The following is a 21,968-nucleotide window of genomic DNA, read 5'->3' on the forward strand; positions in this document are numbered from 1 at the left end:
AGTTGAGGTCTCTAGGCTGGGTGGTGAATCTGACAAAAAATCAGCTCACCCCATCTCAGGTTCTGGAGTTTTTGGGAGCATGCTTCGACACCAGGTTAGGAAAGGTTTTTCTTATTGAGGCTCACATTCTCAAGCTGCAGAAGCAGGTACGTAGGCTGTTGGTACCGACGGTGCCCAGGGTCTGGGACTACCTTCAAGTGTTGGGATCTATGGCCTTGACATTGGAGCTAGTTCCTTGGGCCTTTGCACACATGAGTACCTCTGCAAAGATCTCTTCTTTCCTGTTGAGATCCTTTGTCGGAACAGTTTTATCTTCCGCTGTTGCTCGAGGAGCCTATCAGGTCCAGCCTTTCATGGTGGCTTGGTAAGGGTCATCTAAGGCGCGGAGTGGACTTAGAGGTTCTGGACTGGGTGTTAGTTACCACTGATGCCAGTCTTTCTGGCTGGGGGGCGATGTACCAGAGTCAGTTGGCCCAGGGGCAATGGTCCAAGGAAGAGGCGTCCTGGTCTATCAATCATTTGGAGACAAGGGCAGTGCGTTTTGCATTACTTGCCTTTCTGCCTCTATTAAGAGGCTGCCCGGTGTGCATCTTGTCGGACAATGCAACCATTATGGCTTATATCAAGTGGCAAGGGGGAACCAGGAGTCAGGTGGTGGCCCAGGAGGCCCAAGAGTTGTTTCTCTGAGCAGAGCAGCATCAAGCATTGTTAGCGGCATCTCACATAGCTGGAGTGGACAAGGTTCAAGTGGATTTTCTCAGTCACCAGAACCTGGATCCCGAGGACTGGGAGTTGGAGAAGGCGATAACTCTTCTATGTTGCAGGTGGGGTACCCCCCACTTGGGCTTGATGGAGTCTCAAAGGAACGCCAAGGTGCCCCACTTCTTCAGTCACAGAAGAGATCACGGGATAGAAGAGTCGATGCCCTAATCCTACCTTGGCCCCAAGGTAGGATTCTTCTTTATGTGTTCCCCCGTGGCTGCTTGTGGGAAAAGTAATAAGGCGGATAGAGAGTCATCCCAGAGAAGTTGTCCTGGTAGCACCGGAGTGGCCATGACAGCCATGGTTTGTGGACCTAATCAACCTTGTGGTAGACGGTCCACTGCGGCTCGCTCATTTGTTGAACCTTCTTTGTCAGACTCCAATATTTTCGGATCGGGCGGATCGTTTTTGTCTTGCGGCTTGGCTTTTGAGAGGAGGCATTTGAGAGAGAGAGGATATCCGGAGGATGCCATTTCCATTTTGTTGCAGGCTAGGAAGACTTCCACTTTCTTGTCCTACGTGAGGCTCTGGAGAGTCTTCGAGTCCTGGTGTAAGGGTCAGGGAGAAAGATCTACTCAGGCCTCAACAGTTCACATCTTGACCTTTTTGCAGAAAGGATTGGTGAAGAGCTTGGCCTTTAACTCTCTCAAGGTACATGTTGCGGCCTTGGACTGTCTTCGTGGCAAGGTACTTGGAATGTCTTTGGCTGCTCACCCGGATGTGGACCACTTCCTTCCGGGGGGGGGGGGGGGGGGGAGCAAAACATGTGCATCCTCCAGTGCGGAAAATATGTCCCTCATGGAATCTTAAGGAATGTGTGTAGCTCCTTTTGAGCCTTTATGGAGGGCAACTTTGAAGAATCTCACTTTGAAGGTGGTTTTTCTGGTAGCAATTTGTTCATTCAGAATAATTTCGGAACTACAGGCATTGTTGTATAGGGAACCCTTTCTGAAGATCTCGGATTCCGGGATCTTCTTGCAGAAGGTGCCCTCCTTTCTCCCAAAGGTTGTGTCAGTGTTCCACGTAAGTCAAACAGTAGAGCTCCTGGCTTTCCCAGATTTGGATGCGTCAACTCTTCACACTAGGGAGCTGCAATGTCTCAGTGTGTCTGATCATCTCTTTGTGCTATAGATTGGGCCTAAGAAGAGGCAGAAGGCCTCCAAAGTTCACGATAGCTAGATGGTTGAAGGAGGCAATAAGCTTGTCTTATATCTGTAAGGGACATCCTATCCAGGTGGGATTGAGGGCTTACGTGATTCGGTCATAGGCTGCTTCTTGGGCTGAGTACCAGCAGGTGTCGCCACAAGAAATTTCTCAGGTAGCTTCTTGGAAGTCTTTGCACATTTTCGCCAGACAAAATCGTTTGGATGTCCAGACCCCAGAAGCCATGAGCTTCGGTGAGAGTGTTCTTCGAGCGGGACTCTCTCAGTCCCACTCTAGGGAAGCTTGGGTACATCCCAGGAGTCTGGACTGATCCGGGTATGAACAGGAAAAGAAAATTGGTTCTTACCTGCTAATTTTCATTTCTGGAATACTTCGGATCAGTCCAGAGTCCCACCCTGCTTGAGGAGGAGAGTCTGCTTGTATTTCTATTGTTTATAGGCTGCAGAGCTGTTCGGGATTTCAGGTGTGTTCTCCTAGTTTGGAGTTGCAAAGAAAAGATTTTTCCAGGGCAGGGTTCTGCCTTTTTCTTCTGCTTGTTGTGGGAGGTTGTTTCTATTTCATTAGGATTGTTATGGGATGAATCTTGGCTTGGGTACAGGTCAATACTGAGGGACTGCAGCTGACACATCAGGTTATATTGCAGCATCAGTGAAACTTTCTCTGTCTCCATCTGCTGAAAGGTAGGCAAAACCCAGGTAGGCAAAACCCAGGAGTCTGGACTGATCCATTGAATTCCAGGAACAAAAATAAGCAGGTAAGAATGTATACAGCATGCGTTTAAAACACAAGATTATTAATCAAGTAAGCAAAGGTTACACACAAACATTAAAAAGAAGGGACAATACTGAGCTTTGAGGCACTCTACAATTAACTTTCCAAGCCATAGATTTCTCCTACTTTTTGTTTTTTCCACTTAGTTGGTACTGGTGTCTACTGGAGACAGCAAGCTTTAATCTGCAATTGCCTGAGCTTTATTCCCCCTTTTAATTCTCAGTCCCTTCCCATCTAGCCTAGCCATTGCTGTGACATTCCTTGGCCATGGTCCGCCGATTATGGTTCTCTATGAAACATGATGCTGGTTTTGCTGGATGTGACTCCTTGCTTCCCATTTGCCATGCACTCAAGGGCTGTGAACAGTACCTTGGCAGCATCTTTCACCCCTTGCTAGCCGAGGAGCAGAAGCCTCATGCATACTGAGAATATAACTATTATATTAAAAATTATTCATCCTTAATTGCTGGGCTTGCTGCTTGTGTGTTGTGCACCTTGCTGCCCTCTGAACTTCATGGGAAGCCTCTGTAGAAGGGGTAGGTCATTGACCATTTCCACATGGCCCTGGAGTGCCACTGACGAGAGAAGAAATGTTCTGGTAGTATGTGTCATGCCCAGAATTATGCAGAACATATCCTTTAACACAAGTTATTGTCTCCTTCTGAGAATGTATAATGCTCTGTTCTTTTATTACTGTACTTCAGCAGGTGGCATTTTAGCCTATCTGGTGTATTTTAGTGTAGTATATTTAAGGTAGTGAGAAATTTACTAATTCACTCTCTTTGGGAGGGGAAAGATGATAATTTCCAATTATTTCTCCACTCTACTTTCCATGGCTGTAATTTTGACCACCATGCCTCTTATTAGGGGTTTAATATTTTTCGTTCTTTAATGTTATTGGGGTATGTTTTTTGTTTTTTTCACAAATTATGTTTCATTTAATGTTTATTTCGTTTTCTTTAGTTTACAAAGCAAAATAAACATTTAAAAAAACCACATTAAAAAAAAAAAAGAAGCAGGGCCTCCCAAAGCAGCCCATCCATACCACACATCCCTCTCACCTGGAAAAATTCCGGGGCCAGGATCCTCCCCAGCTCCCACTGGGGAGGATCCTGGCTGATGAGGCTGATGAGGCCTAGGCCCAGACTGAAGCTTCAGCCTTGTGTAGGCCTAGGCCGCTATAGGTCACCATGACCTCACGTGGCCCTACGCAAAGCTCAGGCTTCAAGGACTGGTACTGATGCCTTGGCTTAGGTCCGACCCTGGGGCTTAGGCCAAGGTCCAACGCTACTGCCAGGCCCAGAGTTAATTAACTCTGGCATCTCCCTCTTCAGCGGAGAGTGCCATTTTGGTGAATAGCAGTACATTTAAATTGCCGTACAACAAAATGGCGCCCTCTCCTGAGGTGGGAGGCGCCAGAATTATTTAACTCTGGTGTGTCCCCAGCAGACTCTGTCATTGTAAAGAATAAAGAAGAAGGCAATGCATATAAGGCCTGGGTAGAGGCCCAGATCCCAGTGTTGGGCCTGGGTCTGGGCTGAGGCCAAGGTACCATCATTGGACTTGGGCCTGGGACAGGCCGAGGTCCAGGCGTCAGGACCCGGCTTCCAGACCGGAGCCTGGCATCAGACCAGGACCTTGGCCTAGTTCGAGGCTCAGGTATTGGGACCTGGCTTCTTGGTTCCCCAATGGTTAAGCAGAGTGGGAATTTTCCCAGCCCTGGCAAAATTTTTGGGGCTAGGGCCTTTGTTCGTGTCTCTGTCTAGGCCCCAGCTTCGTGCCTGGGCCTAAACTGAGACCTCAGCTTCACGCTCCTGCTATGAGCCAAGGCCCCCTGCTATGAGCCTTGGCCTGGGCCTAAGCCTGATGGATGACTTTTGAGGGGGGGGGGGGGGAGGGGGATTCAAAATGAAATGTAAAAACCCAGTAAAATTTTGTCAGGTTTTCAATCGTTCTGTTTTGAGAGCAAAATGAAACAAAATAGGAAATATCTTTATTTCCTATTTTGCTTCTCCTGAATGTACATCTTTACCTCTTATAGCATAAAGCAGGGATCAGTAAACCCAGTATGGGTGCCGCATATGATACACAAGCACATTCCAGCCAGCATTCCACTCCTCCTTTCCGCATAATGTTGGCACCATGATGCTGCACTTTCAGGCAGACTGGTGGTGCTAACCTTGTGCATCGCAAGATCAGCACAGCTGACCTGTGATGTTTGATAGTGTTGGCTTTTTGTCTGTGTTGTGTGCAGGTGGAAGGAGCAGTATGTTGAGGCAGTACAATTTCAATGCCATTCCCTCTCCTGAGATGGCAGAACTTTACTGGCAGGGGCATTCCCCCTCACAGCTTGCTGCATCTCTCAAGGAAATATGGGATATTTTTTGGCACCTGATCACAAAATGTTGCTGTTTTCTATTGTAAAAGAAGCCATCTTTTCCTGTTTGGGTGATAGGACTGAAAATGAACTGCTCTCTCCAGCATGTCACTCATATTTAAAAATGCCCATAAAAATGTTATATTAATTGACACTTTCTACTCTCTTTAATATTTTTTGCTTTTAAAAATTAGTTTGGGAAGTAAACTCCACTCAATGTGTGTCATGTAGTAATCCAAACACTAGTCTTCCTCCCATGAAAATTTGTGTATACATGCATACAGAAAAAGGTATGCATCCACTGATCTGCAGTCTGATTGGCTGAACATTTATCAGTGTTTCCTAGTTAGAGCTAAGCTAAGAGCTTTGCCCTTATGAGCAAGGATCTTGAAAGTTTGGATTGTTTAGGTCCCCAGTACCTTCTGGTTTCCTCATAGGAGACAGTCTGCTTGTGAATACACATGCTCCTGGTGCGAATGTCAAGAATTTTTAAGTTGCCTTCCAGGCTACACTGACTTCCATTGCCCCATGATACCTGTAAGACAAATGCACTGCCCTTCTAGAACTAGCTAGCTAGCAGGAGACCAGAGGCGCATAGATCCGGGTTTCTTTCAGGGCAGCATGTTCTCTTTATTCATTGGGTCCAGAGGAGGCCTTCTGTTGTTTGATAGCATTAGAGTAAGGCTAGATTATATTTTTTTCTTGTAGTCTGAGTGCACAAGCTACTGAGCAGGTTGGAGTTGGAATAGCCAGCCTGCAGAACAGACAGGGGTACTGCAGCTGCTGCCAGGTACACTACAGCATCCTTGACCAGGTAAGGTGGCTGCTCATATAATACATTTCAGTTCAATAGCATAGAGAGGATTGATGTCTCCTGTGAAGCTGTTGCTCATTGCTACATGTTTGTCTGTTTTTTGACTTGTTGCATTGTTGCACCTGCAGTATAAAATAGTTTTCCTAGCGTATAGCAGATGGACTCAGGACCAATGGGTATAGTGTACTCCTGATAGCAGTTGGAGACAGATCAGATTTCAATCTGACGTCAGCCCTAGTACATATACCCCTGCAGGAAGTGCAGCTCTTCGGTATTTTCCATCTCCATAGCAGTTAGGGACTCTATGCACGCTCGCACAGCGTTAGAGTAATTTTAGCAAAGAAAACCAAAATAAGAAATCTTACCCCTTCAGACGAGCCCCACTTTCCTGCGTTGGCACCCTTTGGGTCCCTCCCCCAGTTGAGAATTCCCGAGGTGATTTCCGCGATCCCTCGGAGGTAAACCTCGGTCCAGCGGCCGACCCTCGGCGGGGACCTAGCCCCCGACATCGGGTGAGGCTGAGAGGCAGCGGATGCAACTTCGAGCGCGGTGGTGAAGGTATTTTTCCTCTCCCCCCGCAGCCGGAGACCGCCCGGAACGAGACCGGGAAGCGCCGAGACAAAGTAAGGTAGAAATCTATTTAAAAGTCTCCGGTTTCTGAAGCTCGAGGAATCGCACAGGTCGCTAGCCGGGACCAGTGCCACCGGGTTGATCTGCCCTAGCAGGGCTAGACCCCAGTCAGATCCGAGGGTCCTCCCACGTGGAGACCCTCCGAGGTGGTCGCCATATTGTCCGCGTGGTCGCGTCACCATTTTGATCTGTTCGCCGTCCTGCTTGCCGTTCCAATCGGTGCGCACAGAGGCAAGCCGTGCGCACAAATACCTTGTGTGCACAATGTCGCGCGCCCAAGTACCATGCTGTGCCGTGGTGACACATGCCTGCTTAGCACAGACCAGAAAGGCCCTGGAACCAGCAGTATCATTCCTCGCGGACGCCGCTTCTGATCTGGTACGCACCGCAGTTAGAGGAGTGTCATCCGCCATGGCAGCCAGAAGACCAATCTGGCTCCGAAACTGGTCGTCCGACGCATTCTCCAAAACGAGACTCACAAGGATGCCTTTCAAGGGAACACTCCTGTTCGGAAGTGAACTAGAGAAACTAGCCAAAAAATGAGTCCCCACTGCCACGGCTACCGGAGGACAGGAATAAGAGAAACCAGCGGTCCTTCCCCCGAACCTCCAGGGGCAGAGGATCACAGCGCTTAAACCCATATAGAAGCACACATCAAGCGGCCCGCCCCGCAGGCCAGAGCCAGTCCTTTCGGAACAAGCACAATAAAAGGGGAGCCAGCTCGGGCTCAGGCCCCAGCCGTACCCCACAATGAAAATCAGCCGACCCGTCGAAAGGTAGAAGCTATAGGGGGCAGACTTGCCCTATTCTACCAAAGATGGGTCGAGATAACTTCGGACAAGTGGGTCCTATCCATCATTCGAGAGGGATATTACCTGGATTTCCACCACTTCCCTCCGGACAAGTTTGTGGAATCTCCCTGCCACGATCCTTCCAAGAGGATGGCAGTGGAAGCTACACTGACCAGATTGCCAGCCTTAGAGGCTATAACACCGGTGCCTCCACAACAAATAAATACTGGACATTATTCCATCTATTTTATCATCCCCAAGAAAGAAGGAACGTTCAGACCCATCCTGGACCTCAAGGTGGTCAACCGTCACCTGAAGATTCCTCGCTTCCGCATGGAAACCCTACGCTCGGTAATAAGGGCGATACAACTGGGAGAGTTCCTTACATCCCTGGATCTGTTGGAAGCCTACCTACACATTTCCGATCCATCAAGAGCATCAGCGTTTTCTACGCTTCTCGATCCTGGACCGTCACTACCAGTTTCGGGCACTACCATTCGGGTTAGCCACTGCACCCCGGACGTTCACCAAGATCATAGTGGTGGTGGCAGCAACACTGAGGAAGGAAGGAATCCGCGTGCACCCTTATCCAGACGGTTGACTGATCAGGGCGAAATCCCCAGAGGAAAGCCACCAGGCAACCAACAGAGTCAAAACTCTGCTGGAGAGCCTCGGGTGGGTGGTCAACACAAACAAGAGCTGCCTGCAGCCCTCCCAATCTCTAGAATACTTGGGAGTCCGGTTCGACACCAAACAAGACAAGGTCATCCTGACACCGACAAGGAGATCAAAACTGATGACCCAGTTATGAACCCTGTTGAGCGAACTTCGCCCCACAGCATGGGATTACCTACAAGTCCTCGGCCTCATGGCATCCACACTGGAAGTAGTGCCATGGGCATGAGCTCACATGAGACCCCCTACAATGCTCACTACTATCACGATGGGATCCACTGTCCCAGAACTACACCGTAAGTCTTCAGTTCCCGGACAGAGTTTGGGCCCAACTAAGATGGTGGCTACAAGAAGATCATCTGAGCCAGGGAACGAGATTATCCTCACCAACCTGGATCCTACTCACCACGGATGCCAGCCTACGAGGATGGGGGGAACACACTGCCAGGAGCTAACCGCCCAAGGGCAATGGAACAAAGAAGAGTCGGGATGGAACATCAATCGCCTAGAAGCCCGGGCAGTCAGACTAGCCTGCCTAAGGTTTAGTCACAGACTCCGAGACAAAGCGGTCAGAGTAATGTCAGACAACGCCACAACAGTGGCCTACATCAACAGTCAGGGAGGAACCAGAAGCCAACAGGTGTCTCTGGAAATAGACCTCCTAATGTCATGGGCAGAAGTGAATCTTCAAGAGATCTCGGCCATCCACATCGCCAGGAAAGACAACGTCGCTGCGGACTACCTCAGCAGAGAAAGTCTAGATCCAGGAGAATGGAGGCTGTCGACCATATCATTCCAATTGAGAGTAAACCGTTGGGGAACACCAACCATGGACCTCCTGGCAAACCGGTCCAACGCCCAAGTACCCAGTTTCTTCAGCCGCAGGCGGGAACCCCAGTCCCAGGGAATTGATACCCTGGTACAGACCTGGCCACAGGAGACTCTGTTATATGCCTTCCCGCCGTGGCCCTTATTGAGCGCAATCATCCACAAGATAGAACACCACAGGGGACCAGTACTTCTAGTGGCGGCCAAGAAGACTGTGGTACGCAGACATGCGAAGACTGCTGACAGGGAGCCCCCTTCTGCTACTCCACACAGAGACCTGCTCCAACAGGGACCGATCCTCCATGAGGATCCAGCTCAATTCTCTCTTATGGTCTGGCCATTGAGAGGACTCGCCTAAGGAAGAGCGGATACTCGGGGGCAGTAATTGACACCCTACCCCGAGCACACAAGTTCTCCACATCCCTAACATACATAAGGATTTGGAGAGTATTTGAAGCCTGGTGCGAGGACCGCAACATCTTACCGTGCTCAGTCAAAATTCCTGCAATTTTGGAATTCCTGCAGAACGGCCTACAGAAGGGATTGTCTCTCAACTCCATCAAGGTACAGGTGGCCGCATTGTCATGCTACGGAACCAAGAGCGAGAGCGGCAGCATAGCCTCTCACCCGGATGTCTCCCGCTTTCTGAAAGGAGTCAAGCAGAACCGACCACCCCTGAAGTGGCCGGTGCCTCTTTGGAACCTCAACCTGGTCCTAGATTTCCTAGCAGGAACCTCCTTCAGACCTCTCCACGGCCTGTTTCTCCGACTATTAACACTGAAGACAGTCTTCCTGCTGGCAGTCTGTTCGGCCCGTCGTATATCCGAGCTACAAGCACTGGGAACCATCCAGTTACGTACAGTTCCATCGTTCCTCCCCAAAGTGGTGTCTCACTTCCATCTCAATCAAACCATCTCGCTACCATTGCCAGATGAGCATAAGAATTCGGAAGAGGCTCGAAGTCTACGCCATCTCAACATCAGGCTCCTAGTCCGATACCTGGAAAGGTCGGAATCCGTATGGAATCCTTCACAGCAGGAAGAAGCAAGGGGAAGCGGCCTTGCGAGCAACCATAGCCCACTGGATCAAAGAAGTCATCAAGGCAGCCTACGTAGAAGAAGGCAAGCCACCACCTTTACAAGTCAAGGCCCATTCTGCTAGAGCCCAGACAGTGTCTGGGGCGGAAACCAAGATGCTGTCACCCACTGAGATCTGCAGGGCGGCGACATGGTCCTCCATCCACACCTTCTCCAGGTTTTACCGACTGGATGTTCAGGCTCGAGAGGACACAGCATTTGCAAGGGCAGTACTAAGTGGGTCACGGACAGCCTCCCACCCAGTTCGGGAGTAGCTTTTATGCATCCCATTGGCCCTGAGTCTATCTGCTACACACTAGGAAATGGAGAAATTACTTACCTGATAATTTTGTTTTCCTTAGTGTAGACAGATGGACTCAGTATCCCACCCACGGCTGCCGTTACTCATGGAATTCTCGGGGGACATCCCCGGGAGTGAATGATTCACGGGTAAGCCATGCTTTCATTCATTTAGGACACCCATCCTACCGGGTGTTGACGTTTCTCGGTTGAGGGCACTGGCGGTCTCCACCTATAGCTAATTCAACCGGTTCAAATTAAGTTAACCAAGTTATAAAGTTAATCAAGTTATCCTAGTTATAAAGTTAATCAAGTTATTCAAATTATTCAGTCATGCATATATCCACAATGCTTTTCAAGGAGAATACTGAAGAGCTGCACTTCCTGCAGGGGTATATGTACTAGGGCTGAAGTCAGATTGAAATCTGATCTGTCTCCAACTGCTATCAGGAGTACACTATACCCATTGGTCCTGAGTCCATCTGTCTACACTAAGGAAAACGAAATTATCAGGTAAGTAATTTCTCCATTTGCTATTTAACGAGCACATGGAGCTGCAAGGGCCTAATACTGTTAGTGGGACTATATTCGGATATTTGCTTGGCCCTGCCCTGTGTTAGTGGGACTGGATGCAGGTACTGGCTCTGGGCTGTGGTGATCCTCATGGATCATGAAATCTTTCTATATTAGTACTGCATGCACACTGGAGTCTGCCACTTACACCGAAGATTTTCTTTTGTTAAACAATAGGGCAGATATGCTAGAGTTACATTGAATTTTCAGATGGAAGCCTGAGGATGGAAGTCTGAATTTGTAGTTTTATGCCTGTATATATTAGCAAATTTGGTGAACAAATTCTGCTGTCGCTGTGGATCAGTAATGGATTGAGGATAATTGTCAGCAGTGATGGTAAGCCTGTGGCACTCATGATCCATTCCAATAGCATTCAGAAGCCATAAATTGCACCTGAGAATGAAAGAAGTCCCACTGAGACTGGTATCCACCAAGCTGGAAATTCCAGGTGCTTGACTGTTTCTGATCCTGGAACTAAACAAGGGTTTCTATCCCTCATTGACATTACTCTTAGGGAAAGATACCTGACCACAATAGGATTGCAGCCCCATTTTTGCGCCGATGGAATGAACTACGACTTGGATATTTGTTAAATAGATTTTTATTAAATTAGACAGGCTATGGAATAAAAATTAAACAGTCGCACAGTGGCATGAAGAGCATATGAGCGTTCAAAGATGATGGGCTCACTCAGTCATGCAGGGAGTGTGGGGAGTGGATTTGACCCTGGTTCAGAGTCTCATAGTTTTGTGCTTTATTCAGAAGGCAGTGCCACCAGTGCTGTTTTGCTCTAAGTTCATCATGTAGTGGCTTTGCAAACTTCAATAAATAGGACAAGGAGAGGAGTAAAGTGAGGGACCTGTAACTAATTGATATAATCAACCTGTAAGATGGAGAGATTATTCATCTTATAATACCCCTGTTTTGCCCCCTTGTAAGGGAGACAAAATAAATATAGATTTATAATTGTTAGTAACATTACATTTATTTGAAAAAAATGCTCTGAATAAAAGATATATATATATATAGCCACTCCAAAAATAACTAGTTTGTGGTCATGGGCTGATGAGTAGGAGAGGAAGATAACCCAGGGACTACCAGCTGTTTTCTCTGCTCCCAGTTTATTTAGTTATTTAATACATTTATAGCCTGCTTATATCAAACCTGTTGTGCTAAGCGGGTTACAGTACATTTAAAACATTGTACAAAAACTTATAAAATTGCATAATATCATTAAGGACTGAACTAAAACACATTGTACTTTCTGTCTGCTACAGGCTGCATCACCAAAAGCTGCCTGAAACAAATAGGCTTTCATTTGTTTTCTGAACATAAGAAATTGCTATACTGGGTCAGACCAAGGGTCCATCAAGCCCAGCATCCTGTTTCCAACAGTGGCCAATCCAGGCTACAAGTACCTGGCAAGTACCCAAAAACTAAGTATATCCCATGCTACTGATGCTCGTAATAACAGTGGCTATTTTTTAAGTCAACTTAATTAATAGCAGTTAATGGACTTCTCCTCCAAGAACTTATCCAATCCTTTTTTAAACCCAGCTACACTAACTGCACTAACCACATCCCCTGGCAACAAATTCCAGAGTTTAATTGTGCATTGAGTGAAAAAGAACTTCATGGAGTGCCCCCTAGTCCTTCTATTATCCGAAAGAGTAAATACGGTAACCGATTCACATTTACCCATTCTAGGATTACCCATTCTAGGATTAAATGGTCAATTTTCTCAGTGGAAAAGGGTAAACAGTGGAATGCCTCAGGGATCTGTACTTGGACCAGTGCTTTTCAATATATATATATATAAATGATCTGGAAAGGAATATGACGAGTGAAGTTATCAGATTTGTAGATGATACAAAATTATTCAGAGTAGTTAACTCACAAGAGGATTGTGATACATTACTGGGCATCCAAATGGCAGATGAAATGTAATATGGACAAGTGCAAGGTGTTGCATATAGGGAAAAATAACCCTTGCTGTAGTTATACAATGTTAGGTTCCATATTAGGAGCTACCACCCAGGAAAAAGATCTAGGCGTCATAGTGGATAATATTTTAACATCGTCGGCTCAGTGTGCTGCAGCTGTCAAAAAAGCAAACAGAATGTTAGGAATTATTAGTTAGAAAATGGTTAATAAAATGGAAACTGTCATAATGCCTCTGTATTGCTCCATGGTGAGACCGCACCTTGAATACTGTGTACAATTCTGGTCGCCGCATCTCAAAACAGATATAGTTGCGATGGAGAAGGTACAGAGAAGGGCGATCAAAATGATAAAGCGGATGGAACAGCTCCCCTATGAGGAAAGGCTGAGGAAGTTAGGACTGTTCAGCTTGGAGAAGAGAAGGCTGAGGGGGGATATGATAGAGGTCTTTAAGATCATGAGAGGTCTTGAACGAGTAGATGTGAATCAGTTATTTACACTTTCAAATGATAGAAAGACTAGGGAGCATTCCATGAAGTTAGCAAGTAGCACATTTAGGACCAATCTGAGAAAATTCTTTTTCACTCAATGCACAATAAAGCTCTGGAATTTTTTGCCAGAGGATGTGGTTAGTGCAGTTTGTAGCTGGGTTTAAAAAAGGATTGGATAAGTTCTTGGAGGAGAAGTCCATTAACTGCTATTAATCAAGTTTACTTAGGGGCAGATTTTTAAAAAGTACGGCCGCATGTACTTTTGTTCGCGCACCAGGAGCAAACAAAAGTACACTAGATTTTAATAAATACGCGCGTAGCCTTTAAAAATCCAGGGTTGGCGCACGCAAGGCTGTGCAAAATCAGCAGCCTGCGCGCGCTGAGCCGCGCAGCCTGCCTCCGTTCCCTCCGAGGACGCTCTGAAATCGGAGCGGCCTCGGAGGGAACTTTCCTTCCACTCCCCAGCCCTATATAAACCCCCCCACATTTATTGCAAAAGTTACGCCTGCCCGAGGCAGGCGTAACTCATGCACACCGGCCAGCTGCCCGGCGCGCGATTCCCTGGCCCGGGAGCAGTTTCGGAGGCCTCGGCCACACCCCCAAAAAGCCCCTGGGCCGGAACCACGCCCCCGCCCCGGATGACGTCCTGCCGCGACACACTCCAGGACTTATGCGCGTCCCGGGGCTTGTGCGCCGCCGAGCCTATTCAATATGGGCTCGGCACGCGCAGGGGGAGCTTGGGGCAGGTTTTCGGGGGTACGCGCGTATCTTACATGCCTACCCCTTTGAAAATCTGCGCCTTAGGGATTAGCCACTGCTATTAATTGCATCAGTAGCATGGGATCTTTTTAGTGTTTGTGTAATTGCCAGGTTCTTGTGGCCTGGTTTGGCCTCTGTTGGAAACAGGATGCTGGGCTTGATGGACCCTTGATCTGATTCAGCATGACAATTTCTTATGTTCTTATGTTAGCTCATATTGAAGATGGTAATGAATTCTTCATTACTGGTCCTCTCTTAGAAAACACTCGATTTCTAACATCTGTCAAATTTTAACCATATTTTGTATAGTTTTCCAAAAAGCCTATTCCTGTGGTCCCCTTTGTTTCTGCTATGTTTACAGACTAGCTCATGACAGATTCTGATTTTGCTGTGAATAAAGCTCCTGCTGGTTGAACTGTGAGATTAAACTAACTTGTTGAAGATTCTCATCTGATGGGTTATACAGCAAAAAATCCCTCATCCTTTAGAAAGCTGTCAGCATGACCAGTCTCTGTTGGTGATAGGGACTGTGGAGAGAAGAGGCTGAGTGAATGAACATCTGGGTGCAGAAAAACACCAAAGTATGATAAATCTCTCCAATATATTTAGATACTTTTGAAAGGTTAGTTTAGTAAATGTGCTATAATGGTTTTCTGCAGCCATGATGTATTTTAAAATCAGCAACATCAATTAGACTGAAATTACTTTCTGCAAACCTCAGAATAGCAAGTATGGTAGACTGTGAGCTTATAGGATTCAAACAACTGCCAGCATCTGTTTCATCTGCCATTTGTGATAAGCTGAAGAGAATGTGATGGAAGTATCCTTAACAGAGTGTTTTTTTTTTTGTTTGTTTTAAGTTTAAAATAAAGTGCTTCTGATGTCTGAACTTCCCTGCAGATGATTTTTAAAAAAAGTACTCTGATATAAATAAGTTACATCTCTCTTTCAGCATCTCTTGAGTAGCCAACACAGACGTTTTGCCACTTGCTGTAAACATTCTACTGGTACCAACATCCTGATGAAGCGTTTCCTACAGGATGTCCAACAGTATCACCCCCAGCTATACCATGACAACAGGTAATATGCAGTGCATTCTCTTGGTCCTATTGTGGTTGAGGAGGAGAGGGGTTCTGTGCAGTGTGCTAAGTTTTATTTATTTATATGTAAATATATATCCCAGAAAAATTAATTCATCTAATACCATACAATGTCATATAAAAACCTATAATAGCGACTGCTGGCCATGTAGATGAAAACGTCGTGATGTTAAAGCATAAAATAGCCATATAAAAATAACAAGTATACATAATTTTACAATGTTTTTTCTACCTTTCCAAGCTTTAATAAATAAATGTATAAGTCACTCTTAAGCCACTATGAGTGATCTTTCTAGCATTATCATAAGAACATGCCTTTCTGGGTCAGACAAAGGTTCCATCAAGCCCAGCATCCTGTCTCCAACAGTGGCCAATCCAGGCCATAAGAACCTGGCAAGTACCCAAAAACTAAGTCTATCCCATGTTACTGTTGCTAGTAATAGCAGTGGCTATTTTCTAAGTCAACTTAATAGCAGATAAAATTTGCTTCTCCTCCAAGAACTTATCCATTCCTTTTTTAAACCCAGCTAAACTAACTGCACTAACCTCATCCCCTGGCAACAAATTCCAGAGTTTAATTGTGCGTTGAGTGAAAAAGAACTTTCTCCGATTAGTCTTAAATGTGCCACATGCTAACTTCATGGAGTGCCCCCTAGTTCTTCTATTATCCGAAAGAGTAAATAACCGATTCACATTTACCTGTTCTAGACCTCTCATGATTTTAAAGACCTCTATCATATCCCCCCTCATCCGTCTCTTCTCTAAGCTGAACAGTCCTAACTTCTTCAGTCTTTCCTCATACGGGAGCTGTTCCATCCCCTTTATCATTTTGGTTGCCCTTCTCTATACCTTCTCCATTGCAACTATATCTTTTTTGAGATGAGATGACCAGAACTGTACATAGTATTCAAGGTGCGGTCTCACCATGGAGCTATACAGAGGCATTATTACATTTTCTGTTTTATTCACCATTCCCTTTGTAATAATTCCCAACATTCTGTTTGCTTTTTTGACTGCCGCAGCACACTGAACAGATGATTTCAATGTGTTATCCACTATGACGCCTAGATCCTCATATAGAACCTAACATAGGGGCCGATTCAGTAAAATGTGCGGGAGAGCCGGCGCTCCAAGGCAAGCGCCCGCTCTCCCAACGGGCGCCCAGGCCACTCTCCTGGGCTCGCGATTCAGTATGCAAATGAGTGTCCGCGCTAATAAGGAGGCGCTAGGGACACTAGTGCGTACCTAACGCCTCCTTATTGGCAGAAGCGGCGGCTGTCAGTGGGTTTGACAGCCGATGCTCAATTTTACTGCCATCGGTTGTCGAACCCGCTGACAGCCACGGGTTCAGAAAATGGACGCCGGCAAAATTGAGCGTCCGTTTTCCAACCCACAGGCTGCGGGCAGATTTTTTTTTTTTTAAGATTTTTTATTTTCTTTTTTATTTTTGGGGCCTCCGACTTAATATCGCTATGATATTAAGTCGGAGGGTGTATTTATTTATTTATTTTATTTAAAGTTTTTCTATACCGGCATTCGTGATACAATCACATCATGCCGGTTTACAGATAACAGGGGGTGTAAAAAAACAGAACATTGAACATGTGCATAGAACTGTAAAGTTACATTACAACAAGGTTTATCTAACTGGGGGAGGAAAGGTTTATCTAACTAGGGGAGGAGCCTTTTCTGCTTTTCTGTACACTTTCCTGGTGCCGGCCGAAATTAACACCTACCTTTGGGGTAATAAGGGGTAATAATAGCGCGTCGAAAACGCGCATCCAAACAGGAGCTAACGGTGCGCTCGGCCTGAGCACACCGTACTGAGTCGGCTTAATTGTGTAACTATAGCATGGGTTATTTTTTCCTATATGCATCATCTTGCACTTATCCACATTACATTTCATCTGACATTTGGATGCCCAATTTTTCTAGTCTCACAAGGTCTTCCTGCAATTTTTCACAATCCACTTGTGATTTAACTACTCTGAATAATTTTGTATCATCTGCAAATTTGATTAACTCACTTGTCGTATTCCTTTCCAGATCATTTATAGATATATTGAAAAGTACGGGTCCCAATACAGATCCCTGAGGCACTCCACTGCCCATTCCCTTCCACTGAGAAAATTGTCCATTTAATCCTACTCTCTGTTTCCTGTCTTTTAGGCAATTTGTAATCCACGAAAGGACATCGCCATCTATCCCATGGCTTTTTACTTTTCTTAGAAGCCTCTCATGAGGCTTCTAAGAAAATAAAATTATTTAATAAATCTATTTACAACATATCCCCACTCCACTTAAGTACCCAACTTCGTTTTCACTCTTCATCTAGACCTATCAGAGGAGCTTATAAAGGCACACTCTTTGTTCCTTCAACAATATCCTTACATCAGAAACGTACCATCTCTTTAGCAGGACCCGTCCAATGGAACATGCTCCCGCCAGACATCCGTCTTGAGATCTGCTTCGCTTCCTTCAAAAAGAAAATTAAAACCTGGCTCTTTAGCCAAGCTTTTCCAGAACTTTGATTATTTTTTACCTCCAGCTATCAAGTTTTTCTCACCATCGCAATCCCTTCTGCAGATCACATTTATCTTAGACAATTACGCCTTATTTTATGATTTGGTTTCTCAAAGAGACTATACAATTTTCTCAATGTTATTTTTCGAACCTGTTTTCCATGTTTTCCAAGTTCTATAACCTTGTTATATGTACCGCCTCTTGGCGTAATTTTTATGTTTCAATGTAAACCGATGTGATCTGTATTTTAATACAGGAACACCGGTATATAAAAATCTAAAAATAAATAAATAAATAAATGAGGAACTTTGTCAAACGCCTTCTGAAAATCCAAATACACTATATCTACCGGTTCACCTTTATCCACATGTTTATTAACTCCTTCAAAAAAGTGAAGATTTGTGAGGCAAGATTTGCCTTGGGTAAAGCCATGCTTACTTTGTTCCATTAAACCATGTCTTTCTATATGTTCTGTGATTTTGATGTTTAGAGCACTTTTCACTATTTTTCCTGGCACTGAAGTCAGGCTAACTGGTCTGTGGTTTCCCGGATCACCCCTGGAGCCCTTTCTAAATATTGGGTTACATTAGCCATTCTCCAGTCTTCAGGTAAAATGGATGATTTTAATGATAGGTTACAAATTTTAACTAATAGATCTGAAATTTCATTTTTGAGTTCTTTCGAACCGTGGGGTGTATACCATCTGGTCCAGGTGATTTACTAGTCTTCAGTTTGTCAATCAGGCCTACCACATCTTCTAGGTTCACCGTGATTTGGTTAAGTCCATCTGAATCATTACCCATGAAAACCTTCTCTGATACGGGTGTCTCCCCAACATCCTCTTCAGTAAACACTGAAGGAAAGAAATCATTTAACCTTTCTGTGATGGCCTGATCTTCTCTAAGTGCCGCTTTAACCCCTCGATCATCTAACGTTCAAACTGACTCCCTCACAGGCTTTCTGCTTCGTATATATTTAATAAAGATTTTACTGTGATTTTTTGCCTCTACGGCCAACTTCTTTTCAAATTCTCTCTTAGTCTGTCTTATCAATGTCTTACATTCAACTTGCCAACACATGCATTATCCTATTTTCTTCTGTTGGATTCTTCCTCCAATTTTTGAATGAAGATCTTTTGGCTAAAATAGCTTCTTTCACCTCCCCTTTTAACCATGCCAGTGTAATCATTTTGCCTTCCTTCCACCATTCTTACTGTGCATTGCTAATGTAGAAGGGACACAATGGTGAGAGAGGAGGCAATTGGATATGGAGAAGAGACAGCAGGTGCTGGATGTGTGAACAAGCAATGGAGAGGAAAAGAAAACAGAGATAAGAGGGAGAAGAGATTGGTAGTGAAGGCAGTCAACCCAGGGTTGAGTCTTACTCCAGAGCCTACTTTGGTTCATTGCTCTGTTTATAGTATGTGAGGAGCTTAAGATTTTACAAATCATGAGAATGCCTGAAGTTATAAGTAATAGCTGCAGCTAGAAGACTTAAGTGACACAGAGACTGAAAAACTAAGAAAACACAAAAGCAATTTTTTAAAATGGGAATATTTGCATTTAAAAAAAATATTTTTCATATTCAAGTTTAGATTTAAGTATGTTTTTCCTGTCCTTTCTAGCTGCCTCAGACGCATTTATGCAGACTTGACTTGGTCATTTAGGATAACTGAAGTTGGATTTATATATTATAATGTTTGTACCACTTATCAAAAAAATCTAAAGGGTGTACACATTATTACATATAAAAAAAACACAATTACCCTAACATCCTCTCACATATTAAAAACAAATAAAAAATCTTTAAACATAAAAGTTGCTGTCCACTCTTTTCTTCCGTTCCCATAACCGCTGCTTAAGATACACTCCCAGCACCCCTATTCCTGAAATGCTCCTACAAAAAGCCAGGTTTTTAATGCTTTCTTAAATAATTTATGATCTTCTGTTGCACGCAGCTCATCTGGCAGTGCATTCCAGGTTGTTGGACCAGCTACTGATATAGCCCTTGCACGAAACACACTTTTTTTTTTTTTACGTGCTACGATTCTAAACCCCTGAATCTCCTACACAATTCCTGAAAAAATAACACTCTTATTTAAGAGCTTGTTCCCTGCTGCCTTGGAAGCTGAAACAACTGTTAATTGCTTTGATTAAAATTCATAACACTATTGGTGGTTCTGGGAATTATACAGCAGTCTTTAGGAATCTTAACACCCACACTTTGCATTTTGAGTAGTGCAGTACTTCTATTTATACCACATATTTATGAAATACTTTTTAAATGTTCGCTTTAAACCTGATACTGTTATTTAAGTGGATAAGTAGAAAAATATAGTCTTTTCCAAGTTGCCTGCCATCATGATACCAGTCCCCATCTGCCATTCTGAACACATCTTTGACTGAAGAGTGTTTAAATTGTGTCTGTACTTTGCCCTTTAGGAAACAGGCTAGATCAGGTTTTGGTGAATGGTTCTATGCTGATGTCATCCTCTTCATATACTTCACTGGACTGCACTCTGTTTTCAAAGGCATACGCTATAGAACAAACAGCACTGGCAGCCACAGGGAGGTCCAGATGCTTTTACCTGTGATAGTCATGGTTTATTTAGAGGGTTCTGAGCACTATGTCCCCCATCTAATGGCCTCCAGAAGTCAATGTATGGTGTACCTGAGGGGTGCAGTACTGTTGCTTCATGCATTTTCAGCAACAGTATCGTGGTTTGTGGAAGCTTCAAGAGTAACAGGGCTTCCTGTACCTGCAAATAATGGAATGGCTGTTCCACTATATGTCCCTTTTCTGCCAGGTGTAAATGCTGCTTTATTTTTTGTTAAGATTTCGGTTAAAATTACAATTTGTTTTTATTTTGCTGCATAACAGCCTTAAAATATTTACTGATTGTATCGCAATTATAATGGTTCTTCCCTCTGCTATTCCTTATCTTATCATCTGTGGAATTTACAGATTCCTTTTTTCCCTGAAGTCTGGAAGCTATTTTGGTACCACAGAGAGAGGTTCTTGCATGATATCAGTTCAGTGATGCAAATGTTTTGTTTTTGTTTTCAATTCCTCTGTAAAATAGCCCATCATGAGTTTTGTTTAAAAAATTGTTGATTCACACAAAAAGAATGAAATGTATGTTCATGTCACTCCATTGGCCTGCCTCTGCATGCGCAGGGTGCAATGGACATTACCCTCACAATGGCAACAGGCATCCCAGGACCTCGAGGCACGTGTCTACATCACGCCACCTCTGCAGGTCTCCCTGTCCTGGTGGGAAAATCTCTCCAACCTGGAGCAGGGAACCCTTTTTTAGGCTGCCCCACCTCAGGTAGTACTTACCACTGATGCCTCCCCCGTTGGTAGGGGGCGCACGTGGACAACCTCCACACGCAGGGACAGTGGACGGCTCAGGAATCTGTATACCAGATAAACTTCCTGGAGCTTCGTGTGATTCGTTATGCTCGTTGGGCGTTTCAAGACCGCTTATCCCACGAGGCACTCCTGATTTGGACAGACAATCAGGTGGCAATGTGGTACATCAACAAACAGGGAGGTACAGGATCATTCCTCCTCTGTTAAGAGGCGGTACAGAATTGCTCCTGGGCTCTGTCGCAGGGCATGTCCCTGAGAGCAATTTATCTAGCCGGAGCAATGAACGTGGTGGCAGACTGCCTGAGCTGTAAGTTTCAGCCACATGGATGGTCACTGAATCCGGCAGTGGCAGCCCGGATTTTCAGCCATGGGGAACTCTGGATGTCGATCTGTTTGCCTCCCCCTGCAACTTCAAGGTGAGAAAATTCTGCTCCCTATTCAGGACAGACTGACTTCCAGCCTCGGACGCCTTTGTCCAGCATTGGGGCATAAGGTCTCCTGTACATGTATTCTCCTCTTCCGCTGATCATGAAGACTCTCTTGAAGCTCCAGCAAGACCAAGGGACCATGATTCTCATGGCCCCGTACTGGCCTGGATGATGAGCACTTAGTCTTGCAGCCACTGGACCTATCTGACAACGTGTTTCAGGTGCTGGTAGCTTCCAGGAACCCGTCTACCAGGAAGTCTTATTGACTGAATTGGTGGAGGTTCTCCGTCTGATGTGAGGATCATGGCTTAGCTCCATTCACCTGCCCCACTCTGAAGTTGTTGGACTATTTGTGGCACTTCTTCGAGGCTGGGCTAAAAACCACCTCGGTCAGGGTCCACTTGAGTGCCATCAGTGCTCACCTTCAGGGTGTTGCTGGCACACCCATCTCTGTGCAGCCCATAGTAGGATGCTTTATGCAGTTCCTACTTCAACTGAAGCCCCCTCTCCGGCCTTCTGTTGTGTCCTGGGACCTCAATGTTGTGTTAGTGCGGCTCATGCGAGATCCTTTTGAGCCTATGTGCTCCTGC

The 21,968-nt window shown here is 45.2% G+C and overlaps 1 protein-coding gene across 6 annotated transcripts in view; it reads left to right on the forward strand.

Moving 5' to 3' along the window:
- The window catches only part of ZDBF2 (zinc finger DBF-type containing 2), an 87,940-nt gene that overhangs the window by 34,189 nt on the left and 31,783 nt on the right, over positions 1–21,968 (forward strand). For all 6 annotated transcript variants that reach the window (XM_029606338.1, XM_029606343.1, XM_029606337.1 and 3 more), the window contains exons 5-6: positions 5,783–5,888; positions 14,905–15,032. In XM_029606338.1, coding sequence (XP_029462198.1) covers positions 5,783–5,888; positions 14,905–15,032 — 234 coding nt within the window. The remainder of the gene's footprint in view (positions 1–5,782; positions 5,889–14,904; positions 15,033–21,968) is intronic.

Source organism: Rhinatrema bivittatum, chromosome 6, assembly GCF_901001135.1.
Source record: "Rhinatrema bivittatum chromosome 6, aRhiBiv1.1, whole genome shotgun sequence".
NCBI classification, from domain to species: Eukaryota; Metazoa; Chordata; class Amphibia; order Gymnophiona; family Rhinatrematidae; genus Rhinatrema; species Rhinatrema bivittatum.